This window comes from Bombus terrestris, chromosome 1, assembly GCF_910591885.1.
Source record: "Bombus terrestris chromosome 1, iyBomTerr1.2, whole genome shotgun sequence".
Taxonomy (NCBI): domain Eukaryota; kingdom Metazoa; phylum Arthropoda; class Insecta; order Hymenoptera; family Apidae; genus Bombus; species Bombus terrestris.
In genome coordinates, this window is record NC_063269.1 from 1,432,413 (window position 1) to 1,455,561 (window position 23,149).

General features: G+C 42.9%; 1 protein-coding gene across 4 annotated transcripts in view; it reads right to left on the reverse strand.

Moving 5' to 3' along the window:
* LOC100644834 (putative tyramine receptor 2) overlaps positions 1–22,871 on the reverse strand; it is a 54,123-nt gene extending 31,252 nt beyond the window's left edge. Inside the window, exons 1-2 of one of the 4 annotated variants that reach the window (XM_003392912.3) lie at positions 22,580–22,713; positions 564–738 (exon numbers count right to left, since the gene is read on the reverse strand). Coding sequence is in view for 1 of the 4 variants with exons in the window: in XM_012319738.3 (XP_012175128.2) it covers positions 22,580–22,856 (277 nt within the window). In the remaining 3 variants the exon portion in view is untranslated. Of the gene's footprint in view, positions 1–563; positions 739–1,433; positions 1,570–22,579 lie in introns of those variants that run through there. The other 3 variants (XM_012319789.3, XM_048412553.1, XM_012319738.3) reach the window with 3 other exon arrangements.
* Between the last annotated feature and the right edge of the window lie 278 nt (positions 22,872–23,149).

Here is a 23,149-nt window from a genome sequence, read left to right on the forward strand (position 1 = left end):
CTTGCAACGAAAGCAAAATAACGACGCGTATTTGCTGGTTGGAAAATTATTTTAAAGATCTTGGTACGCGTGGCGATCGTGACGAAGCTGTTTGAACATCGTGACACTTAAAATTGTACAGTTCACCGTGGATCGGCCGTATTTCCAATATATTTGTACCGCGAATACGTTCGTACGCCGCGACGTTATATATTCGTTTGTTGCGTATAAATACTCGCCCCAGATGCTTCTCGTGAAAAATTCCTTGAAAAATGCAAACAAAAGTCGATGAAATGCCCCAAAAATACCCGCGTGCGATTCCATCGGGTGACTAAATGTAGGAATTTTCGCGTATCAACGATGATACCGATAACGCGGGGTATACGATATTATCGAATCGGCCACGATAAAATACATTCGATAAAAAGAATCGATAGCTTTTTATACGTGAAAATCGTAAATAGAAAATAGAAAAACGGAAACCCGGTTGAAAAGGCTATTTTGGGAGAAACGACGGACAATTTAACGAAGTTTGTAACTCTCGCAGGGAGAAAAATACGATAACTGCTGATGATAACGCTCACCGTCGATCCAACGTCAGGCTGCCAATAGTCGTCCAGTCTTCTCTGTTCGAGGCTCGGCCGTCGTATGCACGCCGCGCGTCACATTTTTGGTCGTCAGTTTCCGGTAATCAGCCCTTCGATCGGTTGACTCGTCGAGCCACAGCGGTTCGTCGATTTCTATCGTAGACTATATCGTCTGTGTAGAAGAGAAACGGAACAAAATCAAGACGTTGGACGATCTTCGTTGCGAAGAAAATCGTCGATCGTTCAACTATGGTGATGTAATTACACTTTTTTCTTGTATTTGTAATTATACCGGCAAGGTAGTATCGAATTTTCTCTCTGGGGAGAATGGAACGATCGAAGAACGTAACCGACTAATGGACGACCAACTAGATTTACGCGTTCTATCGAACTAACAACGAAACAAAAGAAAAACTGACTCGATAAACGTATAAATGACACGCGGTGATTTATGCTCGGCCAATCGCGCCATTTCTAATTCCCAGCCAATACACATTCTATTTAAGCCAGGCCATCGATCCTTCTTTCCTTCGACGGGCATTCTCATCTTTTACATTCAATCTCGAAATTGAAACATAACGAACGATAAGAATAATTGAAATAAATCTTTTAACCGCTAAAACTTATGAAACGATCGATCAGCCAGGCTTGTTTAAAGTCTTAACGAACTCCCCTTTGGTCGGTTAATCCTGCTTGATCAGTAACTAACGACTAACACCACTCTGAATACTACTTGATTGCCAAGTACAGACTAACTGATTGCTTCCAACTCTGATTGCTAACCGAATCCGAAATGCTGATTCCAACGCTTAAGTTACACACCCATCAACGACTAATCGTAACTTTATCGCCATAAAACTATCGCACCTTGTATCTCTGACACGCAAGGAGGCTTTCGTGGATGCATAAGAAGGACGATCTCTGTCGCTGTTACGTTGCTCGAGAACATCGATTCGCAATTTCGTCTGGTTGCAATCCCGTCGACGACGCAGGGTCAAGTTTAGCCGATCTTGGTCGGATTAACCGTGGCAGGTTTGTCGGCCGGAAGCACGTTCCGATAGTGAAAGAGGATATTTTGCAGCGCAGCCGCGTTTCTACGCCAGTAATTCGGAAATTTCGCCTCTCCTTCGGCTTCGATACGAACGAACAGGATTTCGCCGTGGCCGCCGCGCCTTCGCAAACGGAAAATTTAATTCCAGTCTTAACCCAGTTCCGGAAGAATGCGCACTAAGAAGGACCTCGAAACGAGCGTCGATACGCTTTTGCATGCGCCACGAGACCGCGTCGAAGCAGCTCGAATCAACAAACCGAATACACAGAGCTAGAAATACCGTATAAACAGAGAATTCGACTGTCCGATCCTTCTACAAACCAGACGAGAGACCGTAGTCCTCTTTTCGCGAATTGCGGACGAAACTAGAATTCGTGGAAATTCCCAGGCGACGTTGCGCGTATTAACATCGGCCCCTTTGTTGATCGCCCACGAAACTCCATGTCGTATAATTAATACCATTGTACGAGCTTTCTTGTTTGAACCGCAGAATCCCTAATTATTATCATGGTTGTAGAAATCATCCAAGTTACCGAGTTACTTTACCTACGCGTTCCTGGTGAGAACAGCGGCGCCAATGGAAATGAAGATCTCGGATGTCGTTGAGTTTACAGAAAGGGTGAAGGTTGATGGAGCGATTGTTTGATGTAAAAGATTGATTCCTAACACGCCACGCTTGTGTATAATATACGATGTGATCGAAGATCCAACGGTGAAAGTCAACGAAGTGGCGATTTAACAAACACACGGTATTTCAAATTCTTCGATAAACCATCCATCAATACGTACAGGATTACGTATTCCAGGATCATATATCCCGATCATCGAGGACATTTTTCCACGTGCAAGTCGCTGGTTTTCCGTCTCTTTACGGCCAAGTCGTATATCAACGGAACTGCCAATCGAATTATCGTAAAATCGTTGAATCGGCTGAGTTCGCGTTGTAAAAAGTCGGCTGAGAAAAGCTCGTTTCGCGCTACGCTTTCCATCTACCATAGTCGATTCGAACGATCCAAAAGCTATTAATTAATACGCAGCCGTCTCAAACGAATAGCATCGATGCGGTGAACGCCGATAACATAATTTCGCGAACGATCCCGACGTATTTGATTTACATATTCGATTACTAATGCAGAATCCGCCCATTAAACAAAATAAGCGTAATTTGCGCGTTTATAACCGAAAAGTATTGCACCGACGTTCCGATAAACTATCACGGACGAGGGCATAAAGGCGATATTACGGTTTATCGATCTTGTCCACGGACCACTCATCAACAATTATTTTTCCATTGTCTCGATCGAATCGTATAAAACCGAAGTTGTCGATGATCGGGCCGATATCCCGTACACGATCATTGACCTCTGCAACGTGTCGAGTGGTCCGCGCACGTGTTCCTACCATTTTTCGGATAATGCAGACACGTTGGTATTGCCGAATTTGTGGCGCGTGTAGAACACATGAAATTGCGGCAGTTTCGTTGATCGCCGTGTCGATCGAAGCGTTGATAACCCACGAACAGAGAATACCAGCTGTTTCGTAGATTACGATAGACTTTTAGGTTCGTGCCATTTCTTCGATGATCTACTATCTGGAGAATTTATAACGAAAGAGATCGATATCGTCGGTCATCGAAGAAAATTCTCCATTTCGATTTTTCTTCCTCTTTGTAACGCTTTATTACGCTTCGTAACACACCGACCGTGCGAGAAAAGATTGTACGACGATGAATATCGAACCGAATTCTTTTGTTCGGATAATCTAAAACAATATTGCTGCGGCCATTAAAACGTTCGGTAAATTTCACGCGAGGTTCTCAAGCAGAAAAGAACTCATTCGATGTTCCCCGGACGCGACAGATGAAAAGGCTCGACGCGAGTTTTTCAAATCCTCTTTGGGAGTCACCGACGTTCTGCTTGAAGGTGCATCGCGGTTCCGCCCGTAAGACGTTTCTCTTATTTCCAAATTCCCTTTGATATCTGAAATGTCAGCGCGCCAAGCACCGCGTAATGAATCGAGCGACCATCGTTATTTGACTGACCGACACAAAGAAATTCCTCCACCTAGGGAGCTAGTTTCAACTTTGTCGTCGGTGCGACTCGAATTACCTATCGACCATTGCTGATAAAAAAAAAAACAGACACAGAGTCTACAGATACAACAGCCGAACGATGTGCAAACTTGAAATTAAATTAACTTTCTGTCAAAGTGGATCTCTGTTAAACGTTTTTCTCTTACTCGTGAATTAACGTTCGTGGCTTAAACGATTTCAATGGCGCTGTAAATGGAAAGACTACGGAAGAACGGTTCCGCTAACATAATAAAGCCATTACGCAAAGCGACATCACTTTTATAGATTTTTTTCTTCTTTAAACTCGCCTATATTAATCCCGAAATCTCGCAATACAAAACGCGCGAATCAACAATTTCGTCACGAGATTCTCGATAATGATAAATTAATACGGCAGAATGTAGAAACCAGAAGCGTCGAAACGTTTTACTTCACAGAGATAAAAGAAAGGAGCGACTGTAAAGGATCCACGATAACCAAATGTAAAATATAAAATTGTTGATATATAGTTACTATAGTTGATATATAGAATACTAATACATAAACGTAAAAAGTATAGAAATTAGAAAGTAATAAGCGTGAAATATTTGCAAGAATGGGAATAGATTCGATGTTCGCCTATGTAGGATTAAATCATAGACATATCGCACTGTTAAAATATTTATTCACGAAGCGAGACACGGATCGCGATCGTGTTAGCGAGAGCTTTACGATTTCCTTAATCCACAAACGTTCGGATCATCCAAGCGAACGGAATCGGTTTGACGATTTTAAAGGCAGCATATTTCGCGTTCGAGCAAACGCACGTGAAATCCCTTCCAATAGCGTGTGTAATTCAGTGTAAACGTGGAAACAATAACGACCCCTCGTCTGATGACACGACACGTTTCAACGCCTCGAAACATCTTCCTTTTTCTTCCCTTTGTCTCCTCGTTCTCCTCTTTTTGTCTTTAAGAATTCACAGTTTCGGTTCTAAAGAGGAGAAGAAAAAGAGAAACGTTGGCAACGAAGTGGTCGTTTTTACACTTCGTTGTTTAATACAGCGCATCTGTTACAAAATCAGCGAAGCCTCCTTCCTTGCAACAATTAGCGTCACAATTTCCTTGCGCGCAACCTACGTTAATAACAATGCAATTACAGCTCCGCTTTCGCCGCCGAACGCAATAACTCCTCCACTCAAACTCTATTAGAAGAAATTACAAACAACAGCGGCGATAAATTCGCGCGGAAAACTTCCAACCTGATGCATTATTTACGTTGCCTCGTGGAGGTCAGGTTCGTGCTGCCTTAACGGGCCAATAAAGATGATATAAAAGTCACGATTTTACTTGATAATCGTGGAAAATGAAAACACGAATGCTCTCCGACGAGCGATAAAAGTATCGATGTTTCCCGGCGCCTTAAAATCGACACCTGATATACAAGTTCCGGAGAGTGAACTTTCGTGGAGTTCATCATTCTTACCACGATTCTCGATGATTCGATTTCAGAGAGAAAAGAGGGGCGAACAGAGAGAAGATAGAAACCTGTGGAAGACGATATGGAGGGTGCATTTAAGCCACACGACATTGAGCGGCGGAGTGTTGCTGGCAAGCTTCCACCGGAAAATGAAATTCTCGGCCCGGAGTTCGCCGATATTGAACGAACCAGCCCTAATGGGAAGCAGAGGAAGCCGAAAACGAATCGCGGCCTGTCCTCTTCCAGGCTGTTTCTACAACGCGCCATTTGTCAAGCTCGCGCTGTTCTAAGTCGATCTAAAAATCTTTTGTCCCGTTAAGTAACTTCAGTTCGATCGATGCCAATCTAACACTTTGCAGGCAAAGAGAATCGTGTAGGTCGAACATTAATTTCGTTCCTATTCTAAGCTTAGAAAAAATTTGGAAAAATCCCGGGATACTTATCGAAGTTTCCGCTGTATCGAACAATCATTCGCGCAGTCGAATATTCGAAATAACTGTCGGCGTAAATAACAATTCTTTTGGAAGAAATTATAGGATGAAATATCACCTGTTCGCCTGCGGAGCATAAACTGATCCTCTCTGCTACGCTAAATTGATTAATACCACTTTTGATAAATTCATCGATTTCACAGTGGCCAGGTATACGGATAATATTTAATATCTCAAAAAAAGTAATCTACCCGCTTTAATTTATAAAGGTAATGAACGCAACCTGTGCGCGGCTCGATTCTCCGACAAAATCGTTATTGTATTATTCGCTGCTCGGTTTAAACCATCGATTACTATCAAGCTTAAATTGATAAACCATCGAGTATTAGAGATATACCACAGTCTGGTTAATCGGAGATTAAGAGCTGCAAAGAAACATACATCTAAATCGATATTTGATAAAGTTCTAAAATTTCGTTAACGTCTAAACAAGCGTTAAATTTATCACTTTGGAAATACACAGCTACTCTCTTAGACGACAAGAGCGAAGAAAGATATTTTCGACCGAATAGAAAAGAATCGAATGGAAATCTGAAATTCTCGAGCAACGAGGTCGAGCGAGAACGAAATAATAACGATACGAAATAATAAACGCGTTGCAGAGTAAATGAAGGCGAGAGAAACGGGGAATCACGAAGGAAAAGAAAGACGAAACGTCGACTGAAAACTAAGAGTTAAGGTATAACGGCCCGAGGCGCGCATCGCATAGCATCTATTATTTACAGTATGAAACCGGTGAATGTAGAGACGACGCAGCTAAGACGTCCATTTACGAGTCCCTGAGATACGACTTCGTTTTTTCCTCTGTTCCACCTTAGTTTCTATCGTGCGGAGCAAAAGCTCGCAGTCACCTACTGTCAGACCAAACCACAGATAGATAGAGAAGAGAGAAAGAAAGTATCGAGGGACGGGAGAACGAAACTTCCAACCACGGGCGGAATTCAGTCGTGGGATTTCGTTAAAGGAGTTTGTACGCGGAAACCGGGATACGTATCGGAAAGTCTGTAAACAACAAAACCTTTACGTCTTTTCCCCTTTTTCGCGTAGACCCGTGTCTGTCTCCCTTGACAGTATATGATTTTACACGGGGAACAGAAGCTCGGTTTTATCGCGATAAGAAGCGTATCGGTAGAGGATATCTGGAGATTCGTGGTTGCTTCGTCACGTTAAACGGATCTCCGATATCGAATCCTTTTCCACTTTTTTTTTTTTCATGGAAAGCCCGGGCTATACCGAGAATGATAAACTGCGAGCGAATAGAAAGAAAACTGGTTAAAAATAATAGAATTAACTGGTTAAAGTGCAGCGGTGCGTTAACGCGATATTTCATTTGTAATTTTTCCGCACAATTTTAATTACCGACCTCCCTTTCTTAATATTGTGATTACGAAGGGAAATTCCCAGGATTTCATTAATATCTCTCCCCACGGTATTTCTTCCTCTATCTGAACGACACAAATTTAGGAAATTCGAAGATACTCGAATATTTATAATACGACGAACCATTATTCGTTCGTTAATCAAGGGAAAATCCTCTTACGTACATGCAACTTTTATGCGTTACTAATTTCCTTCGTTGGTCCTTAGCGGATTCGTATAGTAACTTCTACACAATACACAAGACCGACAAAATAATAGTACACGAAACGTTGAATATATAAAATTATATGCCAAACTATTAATATAATATCATATTTTGTAATTGTAGAGGGAAAACTTAAAAATAGAGAAAACATATCGATATAAATGATAATAAACGATAATAATAGAATTTACGGTACACTTACAAGATCGCATGAAATAAAAAGTAAATCACGCTAGCGTTACCGGCTGCCGTGAGACGAAAAGTGATATTAATTTAACCCAACCTATAATCCATTTACTTATCTTATTTTATTTATATTACGGATGATTAGCATCGATGAATTAAGTTTAATAAACGTGAGACGCGTAAAGGCATCGTACCACGAGACGACGGCAATAATCCCAAACCCAACGAAAAAGTACGAAAACTATTTTTATGAATATCTCGAAAACTAAAGCCGAGCGTCACAGCGATAACACGTATCGGGAAAAGTTGTTTAGAATGTTGTCCTTTGTACATATTTATTTAAAGGTCATTGAAATCCGTGAGGTGTGCTCTTACCTTGCATTTTCTACACGCTAGATATTAAACACATATTAAATATACATGTATATAGAAAATATGGAAATATAGAAAATGATCGATCGGAACAAAGAGCGTTCTGTCAACATAAGATTGATACGAGGAGAGGTAGCTATCTTAGTAGGGTTAAATTCACTCGATGTTTACTATTCGAACATCGTTCCCGAAGCGCGCAATCGTCTCCCGCGTGTCTCGGTTCGCAACTCTCTCTTGGGTCTCGTTCCTCAAACATATTTACTCGTAAATGTATATACACACACACAAGGGATATCGACGGATACCGATGCACTTCACCAAAATTCTACGGCCAAAACCTGGAGACACGAGGAAACAGCGCCCTCGGGACACCGCGAATCCGCAAATATTTTCATTGAAAAATTCCATCGAAAGACAGATTGATCAAAGTCTTATTACGCGTTTCGTGGCTTGCCGATCGATTTCGATGGTTCGACGATAAACAGAGGCAACCTTGCTACCGTATTCCACATCGATTTTCTATAAAACAACGCGAGTTTCAATCGTTGAAAGTATAAAGAAGGGACATGATTTATGGAAGAATCTAAATAGAAAATGACGCGCGCTCGATGGAGCGCGTATCGAACGTAAATAGGATTGTAACGATACTTCAGAATGAAAAAGATTAGCGAAACGCTAATCCTCTTCTCGTAATTTCCATTCGTCTTCGTTAACAACGGTTACGATACGACGAGAAAGGAAAAAAGGTGAAATCCGAGCGTCGAAGAGAAGAGGATCATCATTGATTCCATTTGAAATCCTTTTCCATTTAGTCTGTCGACTCTGTCGAAATTCGCTAAAGGACGCGAGAACATACCCGCGAACCTGTCGATACAATTTCTCAGTCCGATGGAACAATTTTTCGTTCGATAGAGCGTGCGTCCAAAGAAAACAGACGTTCACAGCACCGTCGACGTTCCCCTCGTATTTCTTTGCTAAGGGTCCGTAAAATAGTAGCACGACCGTTTCACGGCTCGCTGTTACCGGTTTATAGATTTTTGCCTGGTATCATCCTATCAAAATTCCCAGGATCGTGTATTTCTTTCGAGTAATCCTACTCTGGCATCGTTGTATAAATATATTTTTCGTATATTTTTTCTTTACTTTATATTCGCGAAATAAGAATACGCGATGTGCACAAAAAAAGCTTCGTTATTTCGTTAGTCGTTACGAAACGGCGTTTACGAAGCAACGGGGAGGCTGAAAAATCGCTGTTTAAAAAGTAGCGGAAAAATTATATCGTCGAAATAGGAAAGAGTTCTCGGAATATGGAAACAAGAATTGGATCTTTATCGAACGTATGGCTCGATTATTAAACGAGCATGTTTCGAAAGAGGAAATTTCGGTCGTACTATTTTCTATAAATTTTCTATAAATTTTGTATAAATGAAAAAATGAGCTAATCATTGGTAATTCGAGTATCAAGGGCTATATCGATAAGTCGAACCTGGAGAGAGATTGAAAAATGGGAAATGAATATTTTCTGTAGAGCTTGGAAAGCTTCGTTTTAATACATCGTAAAGGCTCACGGGCACCGACTACGTCAAAGTACTTTTTTAACGGAATTAAATTGCAGTTAATCCTGTCCGGTGAAATTTAAATTACCGGATGCGAGCTTGTAATTACATCGGGCGCTGTAGTCTTTTCCGTCGGACGTCGCCGCGGCGACACTGAATTTCCATCGTGGCTAGACACGAACGAGGATTTTCGATACGCGGCTGCAAAAGTATCGTTTAATGGCGAACGAACGCTAACTAGAAACGACAGGCCACGATACGTTCCTCGTTACTGTTTGCCATCTGGCGAATCCCAGCGTTATAACCTCCGGTCGGCTGACATTGACGATTCATTGCTACTTGCGTCTGACAAATCCCTCCTGCCATACCCTGACTACTTAATGTCCGATACGTGTCTTGCTAAGCCGTAATTAGGTACTCGATTTCACAATTTAACGTTCAACTATTAAATCGGTTACATCGACGACGCGACATCTAATGAAAATTTACATTTCGAAAGATCGCATATCTGTTAATAATTTATCGATCGGCTATCGCATTTCTTAGCTTTCTCGTTACGTTTCTGTGTACACGCCATGAAACAGGTACATCTAACTTAAATAGAAACTAGAACGATAAGAATTAATTTATCGAAACGACTAACAGCGTTATCCTAGCTCAAGTGTGCGTATTACACGCATTATCGGTCGTTACTTATCTCGTGTCCGCTATGTCACGACAATGCCATTGCTGCCGGCCAAACAGGGTATGTCTGATAATGGATCCAGATGAAACCAGCATTCGAGCGTCCTAAAAATGTATCTGTGTGACGATGCTAGTTTACGTGTTTCTTCCTCGCAATTTCCTCTGGAACACGTGTGGTTCGTCGAGCGGAAAGAAGCAAAGGTTGGAAGAAAAAGGACAGATACGATCGATCGATCATTTTTACGTGGAAAAAAAGAAAATTGTCGCGCGTATTGCGTTACGATTTTCCTTGTAAATGAGAAAATGTAAAGAGAAGAAATCGTGCAGGATATACTGAAAAGACGAATTAATCGACACGCTAATTCGAGTTAAATACAATTTGTCTTTCTGGTCTGTGAACGTTTGATGCGGACGAGTAACTTTTTCCATCCATTCGCATCGTACGTTAAACGGATATTTAATCTTTCTCACTGGCGGAAGTGCATTTAACATAAGAAGCAGACTTCGATTCGCGTGGAAAAAAGCTTAACGTGACGTTTCCCACGTTCCATCGTGAAATATATTACACTGCCATTTAACACTCGACCCAACTGTACAAAGCACACTGTCTGCATGAAAAATGGCTGGCGAATGAACCTCCATTTGCCTGGAAGTAAATCTAATTCATGTTCCTTCTGTCCTACGAGACATCGCTAACGTTAAAAATTTCCAAAGATGCAGGAGGCACCTGGTTTCCATCTTCATCGATAAACCTACATTAATCACCATCTACGATCTATGAAATAACGTCATTACCGGCAAGTATGGCGAAGAACAATAACGCGTAATAAATTACCCGAGAAACTTGAAAAGAGAAAGAAAAAGGAAAAGAAGGAAGAAATACGAGACGAACGGTGATGGCGAAAACTAAATCAGACAAGCAGCGTAATCACGCAGTGCTTTGAAACGTGCATATCCGTTTAAATGAGACGCGTTCCAGTAATTAAAGCGATTATTTCGGTAATGAGTTTCCTTCTCTAAGCGCGTCTCATCGGTTATAGCGTTCGTTATCCGCCAATCTCTCCGATTCTTTCGTATAACATGCGCGGAATAAGCTCTTCCGCTTTATATTCGTTAAGCTTGTCTCAACCAAGTCCTGGGTACCGCCTTAAATATTCTCGATCCTGATCACGAGCTGGAAACTCGCTGGCCGATCTCCGAACGATTCGTCGATCGTTACTAATTCAACGAGCTCGGGCAAACTTAAATAAAACGACGGACAGTTCACGGACAGTTGACGGGGCGGCCGTTTCGAAAAACGTTTAGTGAAAAACGACGAAACGGCGCAAGATACCCATTTCGATGTACGGTGTTTCAGTTTTATGGCTTTTATGGCGAATAGGGAAGTGGACAGAGTCAGCGTCCTTGAAACTCGCTCGTTCTCGCTATTTTTATAGTCGCTGGAATGGACACGGCCTCTCTATTTTCTCTCTCTCTCTCTCTCTCTCTGATCGCGAATCATAAAGCGAAAGGTATTGCGACGAACGAACTATGCAACTCGAGGAAAGATACAAGTTGACAGTTTCGCCGCGGAGACGAAGCAATTCCGCGTAAACAAACCTTGGTTGTTCCTTGGCTAATTTGACACGTACGACGTGGTCAAAGTACCGGAGAGCAGTTTATCAAGGGGAAAGAAACGTTGTCTGGATAAACAGTTGGGGGAAAATAGACGAAAAAGGGTTACAAGGATTTAGACTAGTTCGGAGTATTTGATGCTAGTAGGATCCTGATCGCTGGTGACACGTTGCTGCGGCAAGACAAGACAAGGTAAGCGCTTGTGGCGATGGACTTACACCAGCCATTAAAGAAATGGATACACAAAACACGATCCTCGAAAGCTCCTGCTTCATTATCCCTTCCTACAAATACATTCTCCGGCCTGACTTCTAGTATCCCATTGTTTAAGGCACGGGTCTGCTAGGTAGACGATAAAGTCAGCAGTAGGTCCAAGGCGGGATGCACTTGTCTATTTGTATCTTCTCTTTCCATCCTTCTCTTTCCTTCTTTCCTTCAGTTACAGCACCGCAGGCCTATTTGTATCGGACACGACTGTTGACTCTCCTATCGAAGTATGCAACAGCTGATGAGATAATTAAAAGCGTTTATCGTCGAGTATTTCATTCTGAGTTCTGGTTAATGTCAATTATTTGAAGTTTATACTCTTTATTATTTATAACACTTCTTTAACTCATTGAAAACGATGAGCAATTAAATCCGCCGTCCAATTACGACGAAATGACAAAACTCTCGTGACCTGGCTCCTTCCGAATGCAAACTCAAACTAGTTTTCTAAAGCTCGTTCTCAGTAAAAAAAAATAACTCACATCCCCGACCGTGTCGTAAAACAAATTCACTAGCTGCGGTAAGAAAATTCAATTGAAGAACTCTCGTTCTCATACTCTGCCCAACAGAATACATACTGCCCTTCTAAGGGAGGCTGGTAAAATTTTGACCGATGCGCGTTGAATTTAAATCGTTCCGTTTCTATCGGTCTCTGGTATCAATTAATTCACGGAAGAATTCGAGAAACGAAGTAATTGGAGGTTTTCACGAACGCAAATCGAGTCTGGCTGGCGCGCGGCGCGAAATAAGCCCAGGTAATTCGGTTGCCAAAAATGAGCAGCCCCCTGGCTATTTGCACGGCAAACAATATAACGCGAAGATAATTTAATTTGCAGTAAAAGGATTGGAACCGCCTGGTTCTCGGCTCTGCTCATTTTTGATGAAAATTTGGCGGTACGTCGACTGTATCGTCGAGTACGGCAGTTAAGAGACGAAAGTTGAACAAGAAAGGAAAACTCGACGAAAGATTACATTGCCAGGCGTTTTGCAATACGCGTTTCAAGCGATGCCTACTCGACGAAACTCGGCATTTATCACTCGTTCCACCGAGACGAGCGAAATAATTAATTTCCATGCCATTAATTTTGCAAAGTATCCTTGTAATCTCATGCGCACGCAAACTATTTCGTATTCCATAATTCCATGCGGTGAACACCTCATAATGGCTGGGGCCGCAAATTCGCCGCGAAATCGAACTCACAGCCGCGACTACGCACTCGTCGATTTACGTTTATTAAAAAACGTTAGAACAACGAATCGCGGATACGACGAGGCTAGTAAAGTCTAATAAAGTTGCAGCTACATGACAAACATCGCGATTGTTGAGGACTTGTGCAGGATGGTTGATCGTGACGTTTATTAGACGAGATTGCTCGCTGTTGAAACCTCGCTGTCAAGTATATTTAAAACGTTAAATAAATAAGTACAGATAATGTTCGTAAAAGCTTATACAGTGTATAAGTCGCAAAATAAGATCGCTGATAACTCGTTGATAACTGATAGACAGCTGGACTGCTTACGATCGCGTCCGTTTATTTATACCGGTCGGGGGAGAGTCGGAAAATTCAAATTCCTCTCTGTTCGACGGTGCACGTAGCGGCGACATTGTTTTGCCTGCAGTTTATTTGTTATTACATTACTTGCTTCCTAACGATATTGATATTCCGAGACAAAACAACAACATGATTTGTATCGTCCTGTAGCTCGTGTGAGTGAACGAAGACTGGAAAAACACGATGAGCCCACTTCCGTTAATCTTCCAATTTTTACGATATTTGATGATTAAGGATGGTCGCTTTGACTTAATACAATTAAAAAGGGAATGATTTGTTACGTCCAGAGATACGAGTCTTGTATAGAGCGTTTTTTAAATATTAAAGAAAAACCGAGAAGCGTGACTTACCCTTTTGGCTTTCTCCTACGTTTTTCAACTAATAAAACTAGAAAAAAGTGAGAAGAAAAGTTGCAGTGCAGAAACATGTTCGAATAAATCTGTGGGAGAAAATGTAAAAAGAACTCTTGTCACGGATAAGCGACGAGGCGATGCTCCTTTCGTCGCTCTCTAATTACGTAAAGGCCTTTTGGTATCGTGTCGACGAGCTGGCGACTTCGGCCTCAAGTTCAAAGCGTCGATTTACAAACAACCATCGCTGGAAGGGTAGACGCGATTTAACTTTGACTCGCCAGGTGTAAGGGAGAAAAGCAACTAAGATGGAGCAGTTCGTGTGTCAAAAATAGGAACTCATCGAGGATTCGAACGACGCAAGTTTCGAACAAATTGCAAAGTCAAAGCGAGTTGGCTACGCTCCTCTTACGCTGCGGACCAACAGGGTGAAACGTAGGAGAGGAGATTCAAAAACGAGTTATGCAAATTCAATGCGCGCTTATACGAAGCTTCGTGACTTTGCAGAACGAAGAATCGTCAAATTCTCCTCCTCGTTCGAATTCTCCCGTGTTCAATGCGCAATTTTAGACACTCGAAATTATTCTGTCCGATTTCTACGGTAATTAATTTCGCTAGGAACAAGGCAAGGAATAAATTGCCGTTCTAAATAGCTGGCAAACCTTCGACAAACGGGGTAAACGTAGTTAATCGAATCTTTTGATATGTCAGAGGACGTGTTGCAGTCAATTACGCGGGTAAACACGATGGAAAATCATCGCGGAGACTATGCTCGGGTCAGCAGCTGTTTGGCAATTATCAACTCGTCGGCTCGAGTACTAATGAATGAAATTGACGTAGCCACACAAACGAAGCAGCAACGCACAAGTTAAGCAGAAAGGACGCGTGCCACTGTTGGACCACGTGCGCGTACGCTGATCACGTTAAGGTAGCGAGTTATCGTCGGGAAAGTTTGATATTTAAGTTAACGGAGACTTGACGCGTCTGATGGTATCGAGCAATTTCTCCAGAAGTTTCGTACGTCGTAACAGCGTCCTAACCAGATCCTAGTCTACCGTTCGTGCATCCGTTGCTACAAGAAACTAACGAAACCAGTGCGCACTCCTTCGACAACAACGAGAACGAAGGAGACGAGTATCGACGAGAACAAAGATGACGCGCACGCATCGACAACTGCGATACGATACTGCAACGTCGATGAAAGATAAACTTTTGCAGACAAATTAATGTTTCCTTAACATACGTAAAGTAAAGTTGGGCTGTTCGCTGACAGATAAGCGACCATATAGGGATGAATTTTTCCGCAAACATCCCCCCGAACGATATTCCCTTGACATTTGCTTTAACGCATCACAGCGTGTTCAATTTGTATCTATTTTGAAATTTAAATATGAATTTTCGAATAGACGTTTGGAATGGAAATTTTGAAAGGAAATTTCGTGGAAATAGATAGGTTATTTTCAAATTCGTTGAAATTCGGTATAACTGAATGATCGATTTCAATGTTCTTCCATTATCCTATTCGCCGTCAAAGTATACTTTGGGCATATTTGAGGGATTCGATGTCTCGATACAGATTGAACATCGCGATTCATTTCCGACCGATTAAGCACTTACGGAAATGGAACGCGATTGGTATTCGGTCTCCGGCCTCTCCTACAAGTTAAATTCGCGATTAAGAACGGCTTTCGCGTCAATAACGGGAGCATCGAGCGTGACATTTTCTCCCCGTGCCGAGATAATGGCAAATCGAGTGTGTCCGCAACATTTTCGACCCAACCTGTCAGCCTTTCTTCCCCATGGTCTCATCGATTTTTCAACGGCCCCCTTTCACTCGATACTCGTGCCACGAATTTTCCATCGTATTGTCATCAGCCGTGCGTAAATCGTGTACGTACGTGCGTCCCCTGCTGCATAGAAGCTGCTCTATTTCTCGAGCGCGCGTCTATCTCGCGAAATTTCACCCAAAATAATTCGCGAAACTGGAAAATCAGCAGTTTCAAGACCGAGATATCTTGAACGGAATACGAAAGAACGTGGCACTCGTGTGGTCGTTAAAGGATGATATTGGAATCGAAGCTGCCGTCATTCGCAATAGGTACGCGTTTCCGTTTGCATTACCGATTCCATGGGGAATTTATAGGACGACACGTGGAAAACTTGCAACCTCTAGAAAAGTCCACGAGTTCGCGACACGAGCACCCGTACATTCTGCAAATATCTGGCCGAAGCGAAGGTTGAAAGCATCGCGTGCTGAAGAGAAAAACGGAGCGCGACTGAAAGAGAACATTTCAACGATCGAAAGGAAGAATGTTTCAAGGCAACGACGAGACAGCTGCCGCTAGATCCAAGAGATTTTTCACGCGTCGTGTGATTACAATAGATGACTCGCTTTCAACGAATCGGTCGACGACGATAGATACATCTGGTGACTTAAACGATCGCGTTATCGCCGCTTGAGCACACGCTTCAAGCCCGTTTGCGTAAGTTCTTGGAAATTTCTTACTTACGAAGTAAAGTGCAGCTTGGTAAAAAGAATCCGATGAAAATTCAACCTCTTTTCTACTTTCTAGGTGATTTTCGTCGAAGACGAACAGCTGACGATGGAGAACAGAGAAAATGTACGATATCGCACGTGTGATTCAGATGTTACAAAAATCTATTCGAAATACAAAAAATTATTTATTTAGTGCAGACCGAAAGAATAGACTTTGAGTAACTTTGAGCAAATAGAGCTTCATTTTTAGTCTCTGAAATTCCTATTTCACGATTCTAATGTTCTTCTAGCACCAGACCGAATTACACCGATTGCGAATTGTGACATTTTTAAAATACGTATGCCGTATGTCGATGGCAACGAGTTTAACGTATGAAATAATAAACATTTGATTAACGTAATAGAATGGAAGACCGCTTCTTCGAGTTGACGACAATCTTGCACGCGTTGGTGGACGATTATGAAAAGCGGGACGAGAAAAAGAGTAACAGCCAAGCAGTAGAAGCGCGCGTTTTAATTAAAAGGAACCTTCTCCAAAACGGGACGGACAGTTCTTCCATGCTTCTGTCACGGCTCTTCGCACTCTAATTAATCATTTTACGTACGCTTTCAGCATGGTCGATTGGTGCTCTAAAGCGACTGGATTATCGACGTAAAGAGTGTCCGGGAATCTTATGCAGCGTTGCATTTACGATTCGAACGAAATTATCGGAAGAAAGAGTGGAAGGAAAAGAGAAGACAAGAAAGGTGGAAGACGAAAAATAGGAACGTCCATTGAAAGTCGACTATCGACCAAACTTCGACGCGATACCTTGCGGAAAATTAAATACGATGAGAAAGAACCGAGCGTTTTTTAAAATATGTACCGACGATCTGCGCGAAGAATTCATCGCGTATGACGCGTATTCATTTCTTAAGTGAAAATAAATAAGAAACTCGACGAGCAAAGAGCTTTCTGTTCAAGAGAAAATGAATTTCCGGCGAGGAGGAACGCCTCGCTCGAGAAGATTAACACACAGCTCCTTTTTCGCGAGTAAATTTTTCTTTAACCGTGTAATCACGCGTTTCGCTTTTATGGCCTGTCCACGAGAGTAGGTGTTAGGTACGATCACACTATTACCCCGTAATTGGTTGCCATTACGTGAAATTTATGCGACCGCTTGTTGAATTAGGGTGGGAAGGTTACGTCGACCGCCATTTGCATATCCCATGCCACCAATCGAAAGAAAGAAAAAAAAAAAAGAGAAGAACGCCGCTAGCTTTTGTGATCTTATACCGTTACAAAGACGAAACATGATCAAAACCGTCGACTATTAATCTCTATCTTTACAAGGAACGTTATTGGAAATTCTGTCGTGGCGGAAGAGAAACTCACAAGAGTGGTTCCATCGACATGCTTACAAGTACAAATTGTCAGATACTCCGTTTCATTTCTAACCGGGTAAAATGTCACGCGAACTTATACATCTCTCGAAAGTTTGGTAAATCATTGACTTTCTATTGTACCTTTGACTTTTCGATAGAAAAATGCGGGGCTTTCGGCGAGTTATTGCGATCGCGTCTGATCGGTCACTGCGCCACGGTCGCGTCTCTTCTTCCTCCGCTGTTATTATACGATATACTTGAGCGTCATAATAAATTCTTTGCTGATTTCTTTGATCTTCCCTTTTTGCTATATCGTTCTTTCGATTAAGTAAAAAGGAAATTAGTCTCGTAAGATTGGATAAACGATTCGATAAATTTACCGACTGCGAGAAGAGGAATAAAGGGGATACGATATGAATAGATAAAAATGAGTTTCGTCGGATGGCAAATATTTACGTTGACGTCGCATCGATTATTTCTGAATCGTCGTGCAACCAGAGAAAAATACTAATCCCGATTCGGTGTTTGATACGTCGGAGGAAAGGTCGTGTCAACGCGTTTGTCCACGGAACGTGACAATTTCGGTAGCCTCGGAGGATGGACACTGTACGTGTTTGTCCGATACCATTTAAATGGTTTCACAAATCCGAAGATCGAGTGAAAATCAATGGTACGAAAGTGGTCGTGCTCGAGTGCAATCGACGATGATCTAGCAACGGCCGATGAAACACTCGACTTGCCACTTACCTTATTAAAGCTATTTTAACTGACGCAAAACACGACACTATTTACGTCCTTATTTCTCAGGAAATTTAACAGAGCGCGACTCGTTACGTAAATAAGAGCGGATACCTGAGCGACAAGCGCTCACGGCTTTCAGTCCCGTTAATTGATAAAAAATTGATATTCACTCTCTCGATTAAATTAGAATGGAAAGATTCAGTCAGCTTATCCCGTGACAAAGAAAACGAAACGAGAGAGAAAATATGCTTTTTAATCTGTAGCCGCTATTTATGTACGCGGAGAAAACATAGTTGCCACGGGTAGAGCAAGAAAACAACCGCTGTAAAAGAATTTAATATCGTGGCTATGCCGGTTAATCGAAAAGATCGAATTTAAAAGAATGGGCAGAGAATAAGCCGTGTAAACAGCGGAATGTTGTCCCTGCCCTGTATATTGTTCACGATGTTGCGCAAACAACAGGCAACGTAAAAACGGGTTTTTAGGTTTTCCCTAGCGTCTATCGACGGCTCGACAGCCTGACGTATTTATACCCAGGCAGCCGTTCGCCGGATAATAGAAGCAAAATGAGGATTCAAGGCGAATTACGAGGATATCGATCAAACGTATGGCCGGATTTCATCTCGTAGCCCGATAGCCAGCTTTTTCCACGATGGCGCGGCGCGGCGATTTTAAAGAATCACTCCGGCGAGCGCGATATTTACGCGTCGTCCGGCGGCTTGCTCCTACACGATCGGTTATTTATAAAACCATTCACGATAATCAATAACCTATGCCGTTCTCTCCCCTTGCAAGGCGAAAATTCACCAACACCTCGGAACACTTGTGCAAAACCTTCTCTCGCATGAAGAGAGGAGAAAAAACGAGAGGGAAGAAAAAAAGGAACAGAGATAGAGAGAGAGAGAGAGAGAGAGAGAGAGACGAGGGGTGACGAATACATATTTATCGAAGCCTAACGACGCGACGGACGCGCGCAATCCGGCAACACGATATGAAACACTGGCGGTTCATCGTAGAACCTATTGAAAATTTCACGTCGTGCGAAATCCTCCTACGGTACGCTTAAATACCGTCGAGGGAAATGATTATTAAACAACCCCGAAGGTATTAAGGGAGGACGGTGATTTAAACTTCGTGCTCTGATTGCGGCAAACGCGGTTTAACGCGAAAAATATTCACATATCACGAGTCAATTTATCATCCCAAATTTCCATACGCGCGAAACTAGCAACGATTAATAATATTTCTGTGATATTGGGTGGACGATGAGTGGCTTTTTTAAAAGCATCGAACTCGTAAGTGAAGAGTGGTAAAAAAAAAGCTGAAAGCAGACGAACGGTACAACGATTCCTGTTCCGTCGAACATCAACCCTTGGCTATAGTTCTTTTACCGATACGGCAGCCTTCTTCTGGCTCGCGTGGCAAAACTTAGAAAGACAAACCGGCACGCAAATGACCAGCAAAAGTTTCGTATCGAGTGAAACTCTCCTCTTCTCTCTTTCTATGTCCGTTATCTGCCTTTCTCTACAGCGAAGCGACGGCACGTCGCGCCAAGCTGAACTTTGTTTCGTCGTGAAACGGAATACAGCCTCCCGCGACCGGCCAACCGAAAAGTACCTACTCTTTCTGTACCGTTAATCCGGTCGCGCGGCATGAAGACCGCGCACGAGCGACACGCAAGAATAGTTGGCTACAGGAATTCTCCTAACGAGACAAGACGGGGCGAGCATTATTTCCTGTCAGCGAAAAATATCCCAACCCGTAACAATGAAATATCTATTCCGCGTCGCGCTCGGGATACTCACGACCGTGTGCATCATCCCTAAAGCATAACGAAGCGAAAAAGAAACACAGCAAGATGTTAGCTCGTTTTTCTTCTATTTTCTCATTTTTTCCATGTGTTCCTTTTTCATCGCTTCCGGTTCTCTTCGTGTACTCGCTTTTTATTTCGTCATCGTGAAAAGATCGTCGTGCGAAAGTAACGATGAATTTGGAACAGGTCTTCGCGCAGTTTCGTTACGAGGAAAGAAGAAACTAGACGATCGAAACGTATTGGAAGCTCGCGTATCTCGATATGCTCACGATATGATCTTTTACGTTTCGTTTCAACGTTGTGTGTATTATTCGAAGAGAAGAGGCGCTCGTCTTTTTATCGCGATCATCATTTTAACCAAAATGACTTTCTTATTTCTATTATGTCGTATCGTTATTTGTCTCACGGATAAAAAGGAGTGAAATAAATCGGTTTTATCGCGTCGATACGTCGTGAATATGGATCGCGTTCTCGGGGAAGAAAGTGGCATCCACGTAGAATTAAGTCGCTGCAACGTTTAAGAAACTTTTTGATCAGTTTGCGATAATTCGATCGATCGGTTCCAGAAAACCGTTTCATCGTCCAAACAAACTGCTAACTCTACGTTAACTAACCTGAATTCTATTTGCGATTTCTTTTTCTACCACCGTGTATTTATAACCGATAAGAGTAAGAACGTTCACGTAAGAAAGTTAGGCGGCCGATCAAAGAGAGGTGAGCCCCTTTTCTTCTACGGGCCAATCGAAGAAAAACCAATACCTTTAACCGATCGGCTAAATACTTCAACTTTTCGATGAGTTCTGTTCCCTTCATTTTCCATTAATTTAACTTTTCGCCGGAAGCCAAGAGCGTCGAACGCAGGCCACTGAGACGCAAACTGCCTACTTCAGGCAAATTGTGAAGGGATGGGCAACGAAACTTTCTGCCAATAATGTAACCATTCTCCGGCAAACTCGAGACAAATATTTCAATAATAACTGCCGCGTATATACGAGTCTGTATGTATATCTTAATTAATAGACAACTCCCTTCTAGAATAGACTCCCTTTTAAAGCTAGTCACGCGGTATACGCGAGGCCATAGAAATCATTAAACGAGGGGAAAAAAAGATCGGTTCCCACTGGCGAGAAAACGAGGTAAACCGTCTCTCGCCTAAGCGACACCTTCGTCAAAAGCATCCCTTTTTGAATTCGCTGGAAATCCGTCATACAATCCCTTCTACGTTTCTTTGATCTTCAGCATACGCGCACGCATACACGCGCGCATACACGCACGCAGGAAGAGCGGCTACACATAGAACGATTTTAATCATTTTACACGTAGTCCCGACGTCCGTGGCATACAAAACACCTTTAACGAGACGAGAGTAAGCGGAAACCGCAAACTGCTCAACGAACTACTTCGTACGTACTCTGGAAAAAGTGTCTGATTGCCTTTGGTGATACGGTGAAGATTCGATAGATTAAGACGTCAGATTCTCGGGTCTCGTTGGACTACTCGAATGACTGAGCGACCGAGTCGCGAGAAAAATGAGAGCGATACGCGCGTACGATCGGAATCGGTGGGAGCATTGTCGATAAAAGGCGGTAGAATTATATCACGAATGTCAAATGTCGAGTAAGAAGAGTACAAAAGGGTGGTTTTCTTTGAAAAACGGGGACACCGACTGAAGACGTATCTGGCTCCTACGATGATAATTTCCTCTCTAGAGTTCTCGGTTTTCTACATTTTTCTTTTTCTTTTTTTATAATTAATCGATAGCTGGTCGATGATTGCGCATACCCCTATAACGAATCCCACGGAATTATGGAAGCGGACGTGTCATCGCGTTTCGATCAAACTTTGCTGAAACTTTGCTCTTTTCCAAAGGGAGGTGGTACACGACCGACGCACGAATCGGATCGATTCGTCGATCGATCCTCGTGGACACACGAGGATATGCGAGCGTGACGAACAACAAGTTTCACCAAAAAACCATTCCGGCAACGCGTGCTTCCTTCTCCACGCCACTAAATCGCACAAAATCGTAAAAGAAAGCGGAGAGAAACAACGAACGATTATCAGACGGATGCCAGCTTTTCGCACTTCTAATCGCGACGACCGAACGTTTTTCTATTTCGGACGGGCACACGGAGTCGCACAGATCATCGATGAGCGAACAACTAGCAATAGGAAGCCACGCGAAACAGATTTATCTGGTTCCCATCAGACGGGATCTATCTTCGGGGAACACGTTTTCGTCCGGCAAACCACTAACCACGCTAAGGGCAACGAAACACCGGCAACCGTGTGACCGAAGAATCGTCATAGTAAAAATATGTGTATCGATATGTCGGCAATGATAATGAGTCTCGCGTACCTGAGATCGGTTGATCGGTGCTGCAGGGCGCGGCGGCATGGTCCCGTCGCAACACAGCGCCGTTCGACGAGCACTGAGCAGCTATTCTGCGCCAACGGGGTTGCGTCGACGTCGAAAAGACGTGAACGGCTGCCTCTCGCCCCTCGCGCTTACCCTCCTCCCACCACGTACTACCGACGCCACTCTTCAGGGTACTCTCACACGTATTACCCTCCCCCCTCTCTATCCCGCGTGCACACCCCTTCTCTTTGTCCTTCTTCCTCGTACAGGCTTGCATCCACTTGTATTCTTTCCTACTTCCTCTCGTTGTCTACGGCCTGTGTTACGTCCTCGAGGCTGCCACCCCCGTGGCACATGCGCGCAGAATCCTGTCCAACAAAACTCTTCTCTTGGAGCTGCCAGAATTGGGAAAAACGGGCCGAGGAAAAAGGAAGAGGCCACAGGGGAAGGGGGGAAAGATACGCGAGGGGTGGTATTTTCTAAAAAACGTTCCCTTCCTTTTTAACTTTTCCCTTTCACTCCTGCTTTCTCTGCCGCGATTCCTATTTCGTTCCTGCTACTTTCTTCTCA